At 40.2% G+C, this 16,426-nt stretch overlaps 1 protein-coding gene across 3 annotated transcripts in view; it reads right to left on the reverse strand.

Annotated features, from left to right (window-relative positions):
- ZRANB3 (zinc finger RANBP2-type containing 3) overlaps positions 1-16,426 on the reverse strand; it is a 219,011-nt gene that overhangs the window by 125,766 nt on the left and 76,819 nt on the right. For all 3 annotated transcript variants that reach the window (XM_040971500.1, XM_040971502.1, XM_040971501.1), the window contains one exon: positions 5,065-5,083. In XM_040971500.1, the coding sequence (XP_040827434.1) occupies positions 5,065-5,083 (19 nt within the window). The remainder of the gene's footprint in view (positions 1-5,064; positions 5,084-16,426) is intronic.

The following is a 16,426-nucleotide window of genomic DNA, read 5'->3' on the forward strand; positions in this document are numbered from 1 at the left end:
GGAAGAGAGAGAATGAGTGTGCTCCCCTGTCCCTGGGTATACTCCTTATATGGCTACAAAGGTTGGGATTTGGCTGGAAGCTGGCAACTTAATCTGGATCTTCCACCATAGCATCAGGAACCCAACTATTCAAGATATCCCACCTTCTGCCTCACAGTGTCTGCATTTGAATGAAGCTGGAATAGCAACCTACCACAGGAATCCAGGCACTCTAATATGGGCTGCAAACATCTCAACTAGTTTTTAATAATTACACCAAGAGACCATCTCTATGGCAGACCTTTATTTATAATTCTTTAAAAGATTGCTGTCGGGGTACTGCACTATGGCTCAACTGAGTTATGTTCCCCTTGTAAAGCATTGGGATCCCAAATGGGTGCCAGTTGTGTACCAAGTGCAACTCCTGGAAGAAGTTCCAGATTCCTGACTTTAGATCAGTTCGGCTCAGCTCTGGCCATTGCAGCCTTTTGGGGAGTGAACGAGTGGATGGAAGATTTTTCATCTTTTTGTTGTTACCTCTCTGTAAACCTGCCTTTCCGATAAAAATAAACACATCTTTTTTTTTTTTTTTAAGATTGCTGTTAAAGAATGTGTGGTGCTTTTTTTCTCCCTTGCAAATTCATATGTTACAATTCTAACTCCAAGTGTGATGGTTTTGGGAGCTAGAGACTTTAAGGAGTGACTAGGCCATGGGGTAGAGATTTCAACAAAGACAATAGTGTGTCTATAAGAAGTCTTCAGAGAGGTCTCACCGCTTTGTCCTGTGAAAACAAACCAAGAACACAGCTGTCCTTCAACCAGAGAGGGAACCTGCCAGACATGAAGTTTGTCATTGCTTCATTTTCAACTTCTCAGCATTCAGAAATGTAAGAGGCGCATTTTGCTAGAATCACTCAGTCATTTTGTTATTGCACCAAGAAAGGACTATGATTGGGCCAGCTTCCGCTGCTTTCCCAGGCCATGTATGAGATGTGCTATAGCGGGGACATGAATGGTGCCTATATAGGATGCTGGAGATTGCAGGCAGAAGATAAGCCAATTGAGCCATGATGAGCCAACAATGTTTTTTTTTTTTTAAAGATTTATTTATTTTTATTGGAAAGTCAGATATACAGAGAGGAGGAGAGACAGAGAGGAAGATCCCCCATCTGATGATTCACTCCCCAAGTGAGCACAACGGCCGGCACCATGTGGATCCAAAGCCAGGAGCCAGGAACTTCCTCTGGGTCTCCCACGCGGGTGTAGGGTCGCAAGGCTTTGGACTGTCCTCCACTGCTTTCCCAGGCCACAAGCAGAGAGCTGGATGGGAAGTGGAGCTGCCAGGATCCCATGTGGGCACCTGTTATGTTCAAGGCAAGGACCCTTAGTTGCTAGGCCAAAATGGCACCAGGCACCCCAACAATGTTTTTTAAACTTGATTTTAGCCCGCAGAAATACTTCTACCTATGTATTTATACTAACTTTGAACAGGAACCATAACCTCTCTCAAAACTCCAATTTGGTAGAAAACATCCTGAGTGACAGAAAAGCATCCACAATGCTGCAACAAGATCTCTGTACTATTTATCTATTAACATGTTCCAGCAACCATCACATAAGCCAGACCATGAATCGTCTCACACTTGTTAAATAAATGATTTTCTTTTTTTTTTTGGAAAAGAAAGAGAAACAATATTTTATATTTAGACAACAGGCTACCCACAATTTAAATGTCCTTCCAAATAGAGAGGTGTGTATGTGAGTGTGTGCATTAGGAAGAAGGCTACAGCTAAGCAGTAAAGAAAAGTGTTTTCAGGCCCAGCACAGTGGCCTAGCGGCTAAAGTCCTTGCCTTGAACGCACCAGGATCCCACATGGATGCCGGTTCTAATCCCGGCAGTTCCACTTCCCATCCAGCTCCCTGCTTGTGGCCTGGGAAAGCAGTCGAGGACGGCCCAAAGCTTTGGGACCCTGCACCTGTGTAGGATACCTGGAAGAAGTTCCTGGATCCTGGCTTTGGATCGGCATAGCATCGGCCATTGTGCTCACTTGGGGAGTGAATCATCAGACGGAAGATCTTCTTCTCTGTCTCTCCTCTCTGTGTATATCTGACTGTATATCTGATTTATCCAATAAATAAATAAATCTTTAAAAAAAGAAAAGTGTTTTTAAAAGCAGAAATTAGAAATTTCATTACTTTGATAAGAAATAGACAATGAAGGTAGAATGCAAGCACTGTGGATATTTTACATCATGGTGCAATATTAGCTGTTAATGTGTAAATCTGGGTGGGCACTCCATATTCTTAGGTGAAAACTGATTATACAAAGTGATTTAAATACTGCCTAGAAAGAAGTCTTTAAATATTTGACAAAAAAGGTAGGATGTCTGTAAATTTAATATTTTTCTCTAAGTACCATCCAATTGAGTTACTGGGTTTTTGTTAATGTGAAACTATTTTTATGTTTACATTTTTTTAATAATATTTATTTTTGATGATAGCTAATTAGGGTGATTAGGATCAAGGGCTAATGAAAGGTGGATGAGATAACCATTTCCACATTGTTTTTTTCCTCTTCCTGTATCTGGGGAAAAGGGAGGGACAAGCAAAGAAGCCACACGCAGCTTCCCCAATGCCTCTGTACCCTGGGATGGAGGATTAGAACCAGTGCCCATATGCAATCCCAGCACATGCAAAGTGAGGACTTTAGCCATTAGGCTATCATGCCAGGCCTAGCCCACATATCTTTTTACCAGTAAACATTTTGAACAATTCTGAAGTAACAAACAATAGAATAAGCACAGTGCTTCAGAACTAGTGATTATAAAAATATAAAATATGAAACTGCAACATCGTGACTACAGATTTGTCTGAATCTCATTACTTATGAAATACAAGTTGATAATCACCACAAAGTCCTTGAAATACAACACTTATCTGTGTTAAAACAAGAAAGGAAGAAATAGAAAAAAATTAAAGCAATTTAGGCTAAGCTTACAAGGACCATTCTATTCAATGTGGCAGCTTTGTTGATTATCTGAAGTACAGGTCTATAATCAAAATATACAATAATCGTACATCAAACAGAACTTAAATCATTATTTCTATCTTAAATTAATGACTATCTTACAGTAGATAATTTTTATAGTTTGAAAAAATTGTATACAATAGAGAATGAAAACAGTGGAAAAATACTAAAATAATGAGGAGCAATATCAGCAGAGGAAGGCATTTGTTTCTAACACTATGAAGGAAAGATCCCAGTAGACAGCTAAATTACACAAAGCTCCAAGTGGATATTTAAGTGTTTAAAAACAAGTAGGTTCAATAACAGACAAAAAATTGCTCTCCTAAGGCTTTTAGTTTTTGATGAGTCAAACAGTCTTCATATCAAAATATACTTTTAATTTAACAATCAAAAAGTGGCTGACCTTCAAATTATAAGTTATACTTCCTTCTCAGACTTCACTACAATTTTGCGGCAGAACAAGAAGAGGAGAGCAGTATTAGGTAACCCAATGAAGGTCAAGTAAGAGTTTTTAAATTTGCATATATACAAGTTCTTTCTACCTCAATAATTTCACCATAATGACTTCCATCCATATCAACTCAGTAAAACTTTATAAAAATAGAATTTTAACTCAACCACTAACAGAGAAGATTTGTGGTTGTGACCTGTGATTTCAGACTTTGTATGTCATCGTTAATTTCTATAACTTATTTTTTTGTATCCATGTGTAAAGGTGAGGCTGTTTTTCCTTAATTAACACTATTTATAGGATTTAACATCAGAAACCCTGTCAACTTAAATAGGTGCAAATATACTGATGAAAACACTGTTAGGAAATGCTGATGAAACTACTATGGTCACATAAGTAGAAGTTTTCTTTTTCAAGTAGCAAAGATCTTTAAAAGGGCTTCTCTAAACTTAGTAAATTAACTAAGACTGTAGGTAGGTGCTTGGCCTAACAGCTAAGCTGCTGCTAGGGACATTCATAGTCCTCAGCAAAATGACGGGTCTCAAGTTGTAGCTCTGCTGTCGACTGTGGCTTCCTGCTAATTAGTGTACTCTGGGAGGCTGCAAGGGATGGCTCAAGTACTGGGGTTTCTGCCACCCAGGTCAGTGGCTGCGATGAAGTTCTTGGCTTTGACCTGGCCCAGCTGTGACAGCTGCGGGCATTTAAAGAGTGAACCAGAGGGTGAATCTATTTATTTGTGACTCTCCTCTCTCTGCCACTCTTCCTTTCCAATAAATAAATATTTTTAAAAATAGAATTAAAAATTACAATTTTACTGATCGGAAATATCCTGAGAATGTAAGTACCACACATATAGTTCATGTAGTAAGAGTCTCCATTTCAGTGAGAAAATACAAAAAGGGAAAATACAAGTTATATGCTATTTAAACATAAAAATATTTTAGTTATATTAAAACATTTAGCAATCATTGGAAACAACAATCATCCTTACAGCAAAACCTTTTTCAAAATGTATCTTTTAAACACTGGTACTATGTCAGGTAGAAAAAAAAAGAGTTGAGATTTTTACGTCTACATTGCAAAATAACTTCATAATACTCTGCAGCAATATAAAATTTTGTATCACCACTGTTAATATTAACATATGTTTCAGTAGCATGCCATATATATATATTCATACACACACATTCTCACTCTTTCTCTCCCACACAATAAACAAAACACATATGTGCTTTTCTGAAACAGAATTAAGGATTCCTAAATGCCTTTCTATTGGGTTATATCCACCAGGTATATTTCTACATAAGCTAATCCAGTCCATTTTATAAAGTTATCTCCATTTTATGTCCAATCTTAATGTATCAGAGTAATAGGTTCTTGTAGCATGCCTCTTTTCTAATAGGCTATTAAAAAAGAACCCATTGTGCTTTCCATTCTTTCTTTAGAAATAAAAACTAATGTGAACTGATTAATTTCTTCTCTCTTCCTTTACCTAGACACAGTCACACACACACAAAAAAGGAAAGGAGTAGACATGGAAAATCATAGGCATCAAGCACTAGCTGCATAATTATATACAGACATAAAAATTATGAAAAAGACTTACTTCATCAGCCACCATACACCTAGAAAAAAATAAGAGCAAATTAATTCATGAAAATCAACAATTTTAGAGGTTCTGATTAAGTAGCTTGCTAAAAAAATAGTGTACAATGTTAATATCCTAAGCCAGAGACAAGTGTTTTCAAGTGTGTCTGAGAACTTGGGCCAGTGCTGATTTTATATAACCCACCAGCTGTCAAGGGAATGTCACTGTAGGGGAATGTTAGAAACCGAGGGCTGCTATTCGCATAACCCACCCATGCAGACTACTAACGGCCAACAGACCACTAACTTCCTTCTTCAAACTTGAAGAATGATCTTCCCCAAGATTAGAAGAACGTTATATTAAAGCATAAGAAAAATAAATGCAAATCATATATTAATATAAACTAAACATAACTACCTAACACTATAGAATAGCTTCAGCTCCATTTTCTTTCTTTCCTTTTTTAAACTTATTTTTATTACAAAATCAGACATATAGAGAGGAAGAGAGACAGAGAGGAAGATGCTCCATCCAATGATTCACTCCCCAAGCGAGCGAGCACAACGGCCTGTAATGTGCCGTTCTGACGCCAGGAGCCAAGAACTTCCTCTGGGACCCCTACAGCGGTGCAGAGTCCCAAGGCCCTGGGCCATCCTCGCAGGCTTTCCCAGGTCACAAGCAGGGAGCTAGATGGGAAGTGGAGCTGCCAGGACCAGAACCAATGCCCATATGGGATCCTGGTGCGTTCAAGGCAAGGACCCTTAGCAGCTGGGCCACCGCTGGGCACCTAAAGCCCATTTTCAAACTGGGTTTTGATTTCTCATTCTATTGGATTAATTTTTTTTTCTTTCTGGTTCAGTCTTATCAACTTGCAGAATGAAATTCTATCCAACAAAAATGGAGGTGAGGGGCCCGGCAGCATGGCCTAGTAGCTAAAGTCCTCGCCTCGAACGCCAGGATCCCATATGAGTGCCGGTTCTAATCCTGGCAGCTCCGCTTCCCATCCAGCTCCCTCCCTGTGGCCCGGGAAAGCAGTCGAGGACGGCCCAGAGCTTTGGGACCCTGCACACGTGTGGGATACCAGAAGAAGTTCCTGGTTCCTGGCTTCAGATCGGCATAGCATTGGCCGTTGTGCTCACTTGGGGAGTGAATCATCAGACGGAAGATCTTCTTCTGTCTCTCCTCCTCTCTGTATATCTGACTTTCCAATAAATAAATAAAAGCTAATGTGACTGAAGGGAAACAAGCAACGCGAAGTAGTAGAAAATGAAGTTAGAAGACAGTTGGAGGCTGGACCGTGCAAAATCTTAGAAGCAATGACAAAGGGTACAGATTTTTCTAAAATCCTTTTAAGAAAGTCATGTTTTATATTTCTTTCAAAGATCTATATTTTCATGTAAAAGGCACAGTCACAGAAAGATGAGACACAGAGAGATATCACTCATGAGCTGGTTCACTCCCCAAATGGCTGCAATGGCCAACGCTGAGCCGATCTGAACCCAGGAATTCTTCTATGTCTCCCACGTGGCTTAAGGGGCTCAAGGACTTGAGTAATCCTCTGCCTCCTTCCCAGAGCATTGGCAAGAAACTGGATCAGAAGTGGAGCAGCCAGGAGACGAACAAGCATATGCAGTTGGAAGAAATCTCTCAGAGTAAGCCTGAGCAGTTAGGAGGTTTCTAAAGTAGATCAGAAGGATCAATGAGTATAGCTACAGAGGTAACAAGAGGTGGTTTGGTTTGGGGCATATTCTGAAAGTAGAAACAGTAAAATATGTTGATTGCGTGGAGGAGGATGCAAACAACAAGTTGAGAATATGCTTAAGTTATTAGCTTGGAGCTGGGACATGACCTAGAATAGGACAGTAGAGGCTGCAGAGTTGGGGTCAGGGCAGAGTAATGATGGAGAAGTTTGATCAAGTGGAGGAACACTTTGAGAATTTGGTGAACAGCATTCAGCAGCTCAGTATCATCATCAGTGACTTCCAGCTCAGCAGCCAGGTCAGCCTCAACGAGAGCTCAATTCTACTGTTACTGACATCAACTTCATGATATGATGATGCCTACACAGGGTTTTAAATACACAGATGAAGGTTGAAATACACAGTGCCACACTAAAGAGTGCCTGAAGGTGGCTCTAGCTCAAAATGAACAAATTAAAAGCAATACTGACATGATGAAGAAATGCAAAAGCCTGTTGGTTCAAGAATTTTCTAAAGTATTTCCAGAAGATACAGCTAAGTATTCAGGCATCGGGAAAGGATTGTTTAGCTTCCTTTCTAAGTACTTTGTCCAGTCTGGGCATGTCTTTGAGCCCTCTGTGGGTCATGGTGACTGACTCAGCATGAGATGGTGACTATGAGCACAGATGCCACTGGATCACATGGGGCTGGGCTCTATGACTGTCCCCTAGTCTTTCTATCCCTGTCATCTGACTTTATGGGAAGGTGGGCTGGAACAGGGCAGCAGGTGTGCCCCAATTGTCCCTGCAGCTGTTTGACCAGTGGTTCCAGGTAACTGGAAAAATACCCCACATTTTCTCTGCATATGTGGCACAAGAAAGTAGCCCCTGAGACTACTAGAATAGGCAAACTGAAGCTCTTTCTAACTTTTATTGAATATTTCTCTTTGCATGAACTAATTTTCTTCCATATATGATGCCATCAAGCCAAAAAAAGAAAAAAAGAAAAATGGATTCAATGTGTGAAGCACTTTAATTTGTTTTGCATATTTTTTCAAGTGAAGTGCATAAAAAATATGTTAACTTCAGCTTTGTTTTCATGGATCTCAATGAGATACATGCATATAATAAAGTTCCAAAATGGTTTTTAAAAGAAACTACTTTAAGCAATAAAAAATGAAGAATTGTGGTACCATTTATGTATATAAGACAGATTGAAAAGGTTCCAGTACTAGAAATGGCAATTAAAGGTTCAGTTTGGAAAGGTACCTTGCTAATAGCTGTTATATAGCTAAGTCAGACTGTTTAGTAGCTAGCTAGATATACAAGACAGGGGTCTGGTAGAGACTGGAAAGGACACAACAAACTAGAGAACTGTCAGAAAGTAAGTGGCATTGGAAGATCTAGTGTATTCTGAAACATGTTGACCTAACTATGATTTATTCTTCTCTGCGTCAAACCCAACTTCAGCTTTCTAAAGTTAAACCTGCAAATGAAGGGCCTGGAGTGGTAGCATAGTGACTAAAGTCCCCCTCTTGCATGTGTTGGGATCCCATATGGGTGCTGGTCTAGTCACCACAGCCCTGCTAATCATCCAGTTCCCTGCTTCTGGCCGGAGAAAGCCATCGAGACCACCCAAAACCTTGGGAGCCTGCACCCACATGGGAGACCAGGAAGAAGCTCCTTGAGGAGTGAATCAGTGGATGGAAGATCTTTCTTTCTGTCTGTCCTTTCTGTATATCTTCCTTTCCAATAAAAATAAATAAATATATATATTTAAATCTACAGATGACTGGATAAAATGTAGGACTCTGGTCTCAAGCCAACTTTCCCTTTATGGGGAACAGGTAGGCAGCTAAACTATCCTAAGGGTAGCTAACCAAGTGTAAAACAGTTTCAGAGTTCTGGGCATAAATGATATCTTGGTTTGCAGATATCTGAAAGCCTTCTAGGTAAGATCAACTTGGATGCCTATGGATGTGCTAGATTCACCTAGCATGAAGTTTATGAGCAACTCTTGCTTGCTTTGGACATTGGTGAAGGCTAAGTAGACAATAGCGCATTATTATTCAGTCACCTCTAGTAGAGCTAGATCCAATCCAACCTCTGAAATTCCTAAAGTTAAAGACAGTTCAGGAGCCAGACTTGCTTTGACCTAAGCACCTAACTTGTCATCCAGAGGAAGACCTGGAAGCAGGCACAGGACAGCATCAGTAGGCACAGAAGGTACCTATGAGGCCGGGGTAATGCTGCTGACATGCATCACCATGGGATCAACTTGGACAAATAACACCCAGGTTACTACAGGAGAGTTGGTGTAAGGCATTACCACATCCAGGGGAACCAGCAGCTTCTGCCCACTATTGATTTTGGTTGGTACAGCAGATAGCAAATGCTCCCAAATCAATACTGGAGCAGTCCCATCACCAATGTGGTGAGGTTAGGAGCATTACAATGCTCTAGGAATTGGAAAGCTCTCAAGCATCCTGTTTTTTGTTATTGTTCAGAAGAGCTGAGGAGGTTAAGGGCATGGAGGGAGCCTGTGTCCTGACTGCTTGGAACCACAGGTTCACTGAAGGCTAACAAATGCTTTTCAAAAAACAAATTGAGATGATGAAAGAAAAGCAAAAACAAAACACTTGAAGGACAGATAAATCCAAAGGACCAAAAGAAGGGTATCTAAAAGAAGAAAGGGTCCCGGGCCCGGCAGCATGGCCTAGCAGCTAAAGTTCTTGCCTTGAATGAGCCGGCATCCCAAATGGGCACCGGTTCTAATCCCCGCAGCTCCACTTCCCATCCTGCTCCCTGCTTGTGGCCCGGGAAAGCAGTCGAGGACGGCCCAAAGCTTTGGGACCTCACACCCATGTGGGAGATCCGGCAGAAGTTCCTGGCTCCTGGCTTCGGATCGGCATAGCATCAGCCTGTTGCGCGCACTTGGGGAGTGAATCATCGGAAGGAAGATCTTCCTCTCTGTCTCTCCTCCTCTCTGTATATCTGACTTTGTAATAAAAATAAATAAATCTTAAAAAAAAAAAAAAAAGAAGAAAGGGTCCCATAAGGAAGACAGGCCACATTGGGTAAATAGTAAAGTTTCTCTAGGTGGAAGAAAGACCTCTGATGGTTAGGTGAAAATAGTTTCAGGTTGGATTGAAGAGAAAAACAAGGATCTATTTACATCCTTATAAGATTAGTTAATTTTAAGACTAACAAAAAAATCTTGTAAGTGTTCAGACAGAAAGAACAATTAATTACCCAAAGAGGGTAAAACGAGGGCTTTATTAGTCTTGTCAGCACTGGATACTACAAAGCATGAAAACTATGTAGACTACTTGATAGCAAAACAGAACTCACAGGTCTTCTACCAAACAAAGATGTTTTTTATTTGGAATTGATGGAAAAGCGATATTGGGGACTTAACAATATCTCCAATAGTACTTTACTCATGCATGCCACCGAAGGAAAAGTACTTCATAACCATGCAATAAATACATCTTTGCACAGATTCAAGACCTGAGAAGATGAACTGGAAACCAGAGGAGCAATAACAACTTAAAGGATGATGGTGTATTCTAAATTAGGATTTCAGAAACAGAGAGGCATAATCTGACAATCTGGATCAATGAAAGTGATGGGGAAGTAATGAAGGAGGGGGGTTCTAAGGGTAATCAATAGTGAAACAGCAGAGAGGCGATATTTCATCAGGAGACAAGATACGATCACCCAGCGAAGCAGGGAACAGAGAAAATGGAGAGGGGAAAAAGAGAAATTGTTGAATGAGTACAGACTTCCAGTTGTGCAAGAAGAACAAGTTGCAGAGAGTTGGTGAAAAACATGTGCACACAATTAACACTATTGTATTATGTAGTTCAGAGGGTAAATTTGACACTATGCATCTTTTTCCATAATAAGAAAATAAAGTTGTATAAAGAAAACAGGCACGTACTGAACCTTGGAGCACTCCAATGATTAGAAATCACAAAGAATTCAGCAGAAGCAGTGTCCAGTTACACAGAAAGATACTGGAAGCACAGGGTACCCCAGAAGCAAAGTAAAGGGTCTTGAAAAAAAAAAGGGAATTGACAATTATAGCAAGAAACAAACAAACAGAAAACAACTAATGAGGACAGCGAAATGCCCGTTTGATTGGACAAAAGATCATTCAGCTTTGACAATAATCATTTTGATGCAGCAGCAATGGATACAGCTTCACCTTGGCGGGTTCAACAAGATGAAACAAGGAGAAGAGGGGGTGAGTAGAGATTCCTGTCTCAGAGAATTATCTTGCAGGCAGGGAGACAAAGTGTAATAATAGCTGGCAAGAAAAACAGGATCAAGAGAGGATATTTTTTTAAGATAGAGTATGGATGACTCAATAAGTTTCTTATTGACTCCATGAGTGAGACATCTGGTAGGCTGATATAAATGTAAATCAGGAGCTGAGAAATCAATTCAAGACAAAAATAAAAATGAGAAAGTAGCTATGCATAAAGATGATAACAGAAGTAGAAGAGAATGGGGTTCTTGGATGTAAACGATGGAGAAAGGGGAGAAATTTTTCATGCCAGGAAGCTTGAGAAATAATCTCTTTGGAAAAGCAAAAGGAGGAACTTGAAGTATATAAAGAGGAAGAAAATAAAGTTTTGGGATTAAAAAGCTCAAGTAACATACACCAAAGTTACACAAAGATGTTGCAGAGGATAAGAGCTAAAAGACTTGCACACTGTGTTATTAGCAGGTTACTTGTTAACATACAGAAGAGGTAAGGAGACTGTGGTCAGTGAAAAATGGAAGCAACAGAAATACACAGAAAGAAACTGTGATAGCAAAGAAAAGATTAAAAGTAAGATAATAACTACAGAATTTGTTGCAAATTTGATTATGCAGAGAAGCAGTCAAGAGAACAGTCAAGAACCAGAAAACAGCACACCTAAGGAAGACTTTAATGTGTTACTATAAATTAAAAAGGAAAAATCTGGGCAATATAATTTCCTACTTTATACCAAGTTTACAACATGTCTGACCCAAACTTAAGTCTTTTTTTTGTAAAGGGAAGGTTCCTTACAGCCGACTTCTCCATAAAAATAACTTCTTCCCCTACTGGGAAAAAGCAAGTCGGATCTCAATTGGAGGAATATTAAACTCCAACCAAGAAGAAAACTTCATTACAGACTATCCACTGTATTTGCCAAAGCTAGGTTGGTGTGCCAACAGCTATACAATCCTATCTGAATTTTACACAGATGTAGTGTTCCGCTGTTCCAAAAAAACAATATTTTTTGTTCCAAATTTATTGTTCTTTTTTTTTTTCAAGATTTATTTTATTTTTATTGGAAAGGCAGAAATACAGAGAGGAGAGACAGAGAGGAAGATCTTCCGTCCGATGATTCACTCCCCAAGTGAGCGCAACGGCCAATGCTATGCGGATCCGAAGCCAGGAGCCTCTTCCGGGTCTCCCACACGGGTGCAGGGTCCCAAAGCTTTGGGCCGTCCTCGACTGCTTTCCCGGGCCACAGGTAGGGTGCTGGACGAGAAGCGGGGCCGCCAGGATTAGAACCGGTGCCCATATGGGATCCTGGGTTTGCTAGGCGAGGACCTTAACCACTTGCGCCACCGCGCCGGGCCCAGTTCCAAATTTATTGTTAATTGCTTGATGTGTAATTTATCCAGCTGGGCTGCAGACATTAGAAAGCAACTTTCTATTTCACCAAGTCCCTTCCAAAACCCTGAGGCTCCTTACATTAATCATCTACTGAAAATATCAATACACACATACGGTAATGTTTGCAGCAGCTGTATCTTCAGATGCACATGTTCAGAGTATGCTATTTTCAATCCAAATTCTGATACATACAGAAAATAGAACACTGAACAGCACTGTACTTCTGAGAATCATTTTCCATACCAGCTGCTATATGGCTATTCACAGAATCATAAATTCACAATACTGAACACTTTGTATCTTAACCCAAACCTTTTCTATGTTAACTTGTTTTGAATAAATAACCCATGCGCAAACAGCAAAACTCTCTAAAAGAATATTTGGATTACACAGAATTGATTGAGGTGTGCAAGTGTTCTTATTCTGCTTGGAATTTCAAGTATAGAATTCAGGACACAGAATCTAAAACTATGATCTGCTAGCTTCATGTTACATCAAAAGAAACACAGGCCTTTTAGCCATTTTCATGTTATTCATCTGTCAGTAGACATCAATCACAACTTACTCTCTAATATAATATGCCAAAGTGAACTTAATTTAATTAAATACCACCACATATTCCTCCGCACCATGCCAGAGGAACCCTGCTTTCAGTGGATCAAATTACATCATTTATTTTTCAGCCAAGACAATGCATTTAAGCCCAAGCTAACAGAATGGCTTTCCTTTTTCAGTTTTATTAATTTTTTGAAATTCCTATGTACATGATGAGAGAGGAGTTAGAATGGGTAGTAGGCAGTTAGGGTATTATGGGTCCCCCGAGTAAAAGAGAATCTCCCCACCATGTCTTGGATTCACCAGAGCACGTCTCTTCCAAGGGACAAGGATGCTATTAGCATATCAATGCCCCACCTGAAGTATTATCGGCCATTACCTCCGGCCATTATGGGAGGGTCTCAGGGTGATAAGTGATACATATCTGCCCAAGGCCCTGGATGTCCATACCGGGCAATTCTTGTCCTTTGGAAAACTCCTTCTGCAATAAATGCTTTAAAAGTCCCAACACTCCCCATGCGGGTCCTTTCTATCTCAAAGCCCCTCCCATCCACTAGGACGCGGAGTCTTCTCTTCTCAACTTTTTCTAATAATTCTTGCGTTAAAACTAAAATGTGGGGCCGGCGCGGTGGGCAAGTGGTTTAAAGGTTCCCTCACCTTGCAGCCCAGAATCATTATGGGCGCGGTTCTAATCATGGCAGCCCTGCTTCCCTACCAAGTCCCTGCCTGTGGCTGGGAAAAGCAGGTCAGGACGGCCCAAAGCTTTGGGAACCTGCCCCGCGTGGGAGACCCGGAGAGGCTCCTGGCTTCGGATCTGATAGTGGGCGTTTGCAGCTCACTTGGGGCGTGAATCATCGGAGGAAAGATCTGCCTCTCTGTCTTCTCCTCTCTGTATATCCGCTTTTCAATGAAAAATAATAAAAATAAATCTTTAAAAAAAAACTAAACTGTGTCCGCATGAAAATTCTTCTTTCCTGCGAGACAAGAATTTGAGGTTGCTGCCATACTCGGAGTCAAAATTCCTGCAACATGACACCAGAGGCATGAACATGGACAGTTTTTCTTCACTCCTCATTCTTCAACAGTGTCCTAGGTTCTGGCTACTCTGGAGGAAAAAAGCTACCAATTCCTCTTGTAGTTTTCTGCAAATATAATCTACATGTTCAAGCTATCTTCATATATGCTGTGTCACAAGTAATTTATGATTTACACATTTTCTAATCTTGTGTAAAATCCAAAATATGTACAAACTAGTCATGAAAAATAAGGAGAAATTCTGATTGGGAATAAAAAAAAAATCCTTGGTTGTCTTATCACTGCTTTACCAAATGGTGAGAACACTGTGGGAGGGTACTTGAAAAAGTTCATGAAAAAAAGATAAGCTTATTTCATCACAAGAAAATCCTGAAATCCAGTCATTTGCGGAGTGTTGAAAAAGGTCAGGGAAGCATGTATTATGAAAACACTATGCATGGATTTTACAATTTCCACATCAAATTAGGCTCACATTTTAATTCTAGTTTTTAAAGTTTATTTTTACATATTGGAAAGTCAGAGACAAAGGAAAACAGACAAGCAGAGATTTTCCTTCCACTGGATCATTTTCTAAATGCCCAAAACTGTTGGGCCAGGGCCATGCAGAAGCCAGAACCCAGGAACTAAATCCAAGTCTCCCATGGGCTTGGAAGGGATCCAAGTATCCAAGCCATCACCTCATGCTTCACTGCCTGTATGCACCCTAACAGGCAGCTGGATTGGAAGTAGACACAGTACTGGAATCAGGCACTCTTGCAGGGGATTCCACATAAGCTGTCTCAAGGAGCAGCTGAGCCCCCTGCAGTACAACACCTGCCACTCATTCCACTTTTTTCATGGACATTTTGAACCGCCTTCACATAGGGTCAGGAAATGTTCACCCTCAGCTCCTCTCCAGCTCAGACTGCTGATGGTGTCTGAAACAACTTTCCTGCACGCCCCAGCTCCTCCTGATGCCCCGCCAGGCATTTATTTCCACCTCCTTCCCCAGGACTGCCTCCTCTTCACACCTAATCGTTGAATCTTTACTCAGTTCTTCTTTTGTTTCTCCTAACTTCCTAGTGATATCATCCATTCACATAGTTTCAAATATTACGAATATGTACATCCTATGCTATCAGCCTAGCATATGTTCCAGATTCATACTTAAACCTCTTATTGGGCAATATTTTCCTGGATATTTTGAAGAAATGACATGCAATGTATGTTGATACTTGAAACGAATGCTCATTAAGCCATTATAAACCTATTTTTATGTATTTGAAGGGATTATCTAAGTACTATATTCAAGCCTAACTCTTTCTGGTTAAAGATTTCTGTACTAAAAATACAAAACAAATAATACTTATTTTGGTTGTATGTCAAATCAGTCCATTGCATTTTCTTAGAGCTTGAAGCAGATTAGCAGACATATAATTATAAATGTCCAAGATACCCATCTTCATAGTACTAGTTTATGAACAATTCAGTCAAGTTCTAATCAAATTAGGTAAGATAGTACTTTGCAAATGGAAAGTTATCATAAAGCTTTTATTGTTGTTATGATAGTAGTAATAAGTTTAGTTCAATATAAACCAAATAACTATCTTCAGTAAATAAGAATTGGCAAAAAAAAAAAAAGGGGGAAATTGCAGAGGATGGCAGTTTTAAATGTGCCTGTTAATAAACCGAAGAAAATGTAACTAACTTTAAAAAATGGCTTCTAAATATTTATTTATTTGAAAGGCAGAGTTACAGACAGAGAAGGGAATACAGAGAAAGAGGTATTTCATACACTGGTCCACTCCAGAAATGGCTCCAACTGTCAAGGCTGGGCCAGAAAGAAGCCGGAAGCCAGGAGATTCGCACGGGTCTCCTATGTGGGTGCAGAGATCCACGCACTTGGGCCACCCTCTGCTCCTTTCTCAGATGCATAAGCAGGGATGTGGATGGTAATGGGAGTAACCAGGACTCCCAACGTCCATGAGATGTTGCTGTCACAGACAACTTAACTTGCTATCCTCCAATGCCAGATTTCATGCATCCCCCAAAACTAGTTTATAAAACTAGTTTTATGTTTCCCTTAAAATACAGAGCAAGACAGAAACTCAACTTTCAGTGTTTAATCACGAAATGGACTCATATATCCCACATTACATATAACAGTCCTGGGATGGAGGCAGAGTTGGGTAACTCAATGGCATTCTCATGTCATGCTTATACTCAACCATGTTCAGCAGCTTTACACATCATATCTTCATCCACCGATGTTTTTTTTTGTTAAGATTTATTTTATTTTTACTGGAAGGACAGATGTACAGAGAGGAAGAGAGACAGAGGAAGATCTTCCCTCTGATGATTCATTCCCCAAGTGGCCACAACGGCCAGTGCTGCACCGATCTGAAGCCAGACATACCAATGTTTTCAAGAAGCACAGAGAAGTGTAAATGACTAAGGAAAGAAGGGAAAGGCTT

Source organism: Ochotona curzoniae, unplaced genomic scaffold, assembly GCF_017591425.1.
Source record: "Ochotona curzoniae isolate NIBS_2020 unplaced genomic scaffold, NIBS_Ocur_1.0 contig_2210, whole genome shotgun sequence".
Classification (NCBI taxonomy): domain Eukaryota; kingdom Metazoa; phylum Chordata; class Mammalia; order Lagomorpha; family Ochotonidae; genus Ochotona; species Ochotona curzoniae.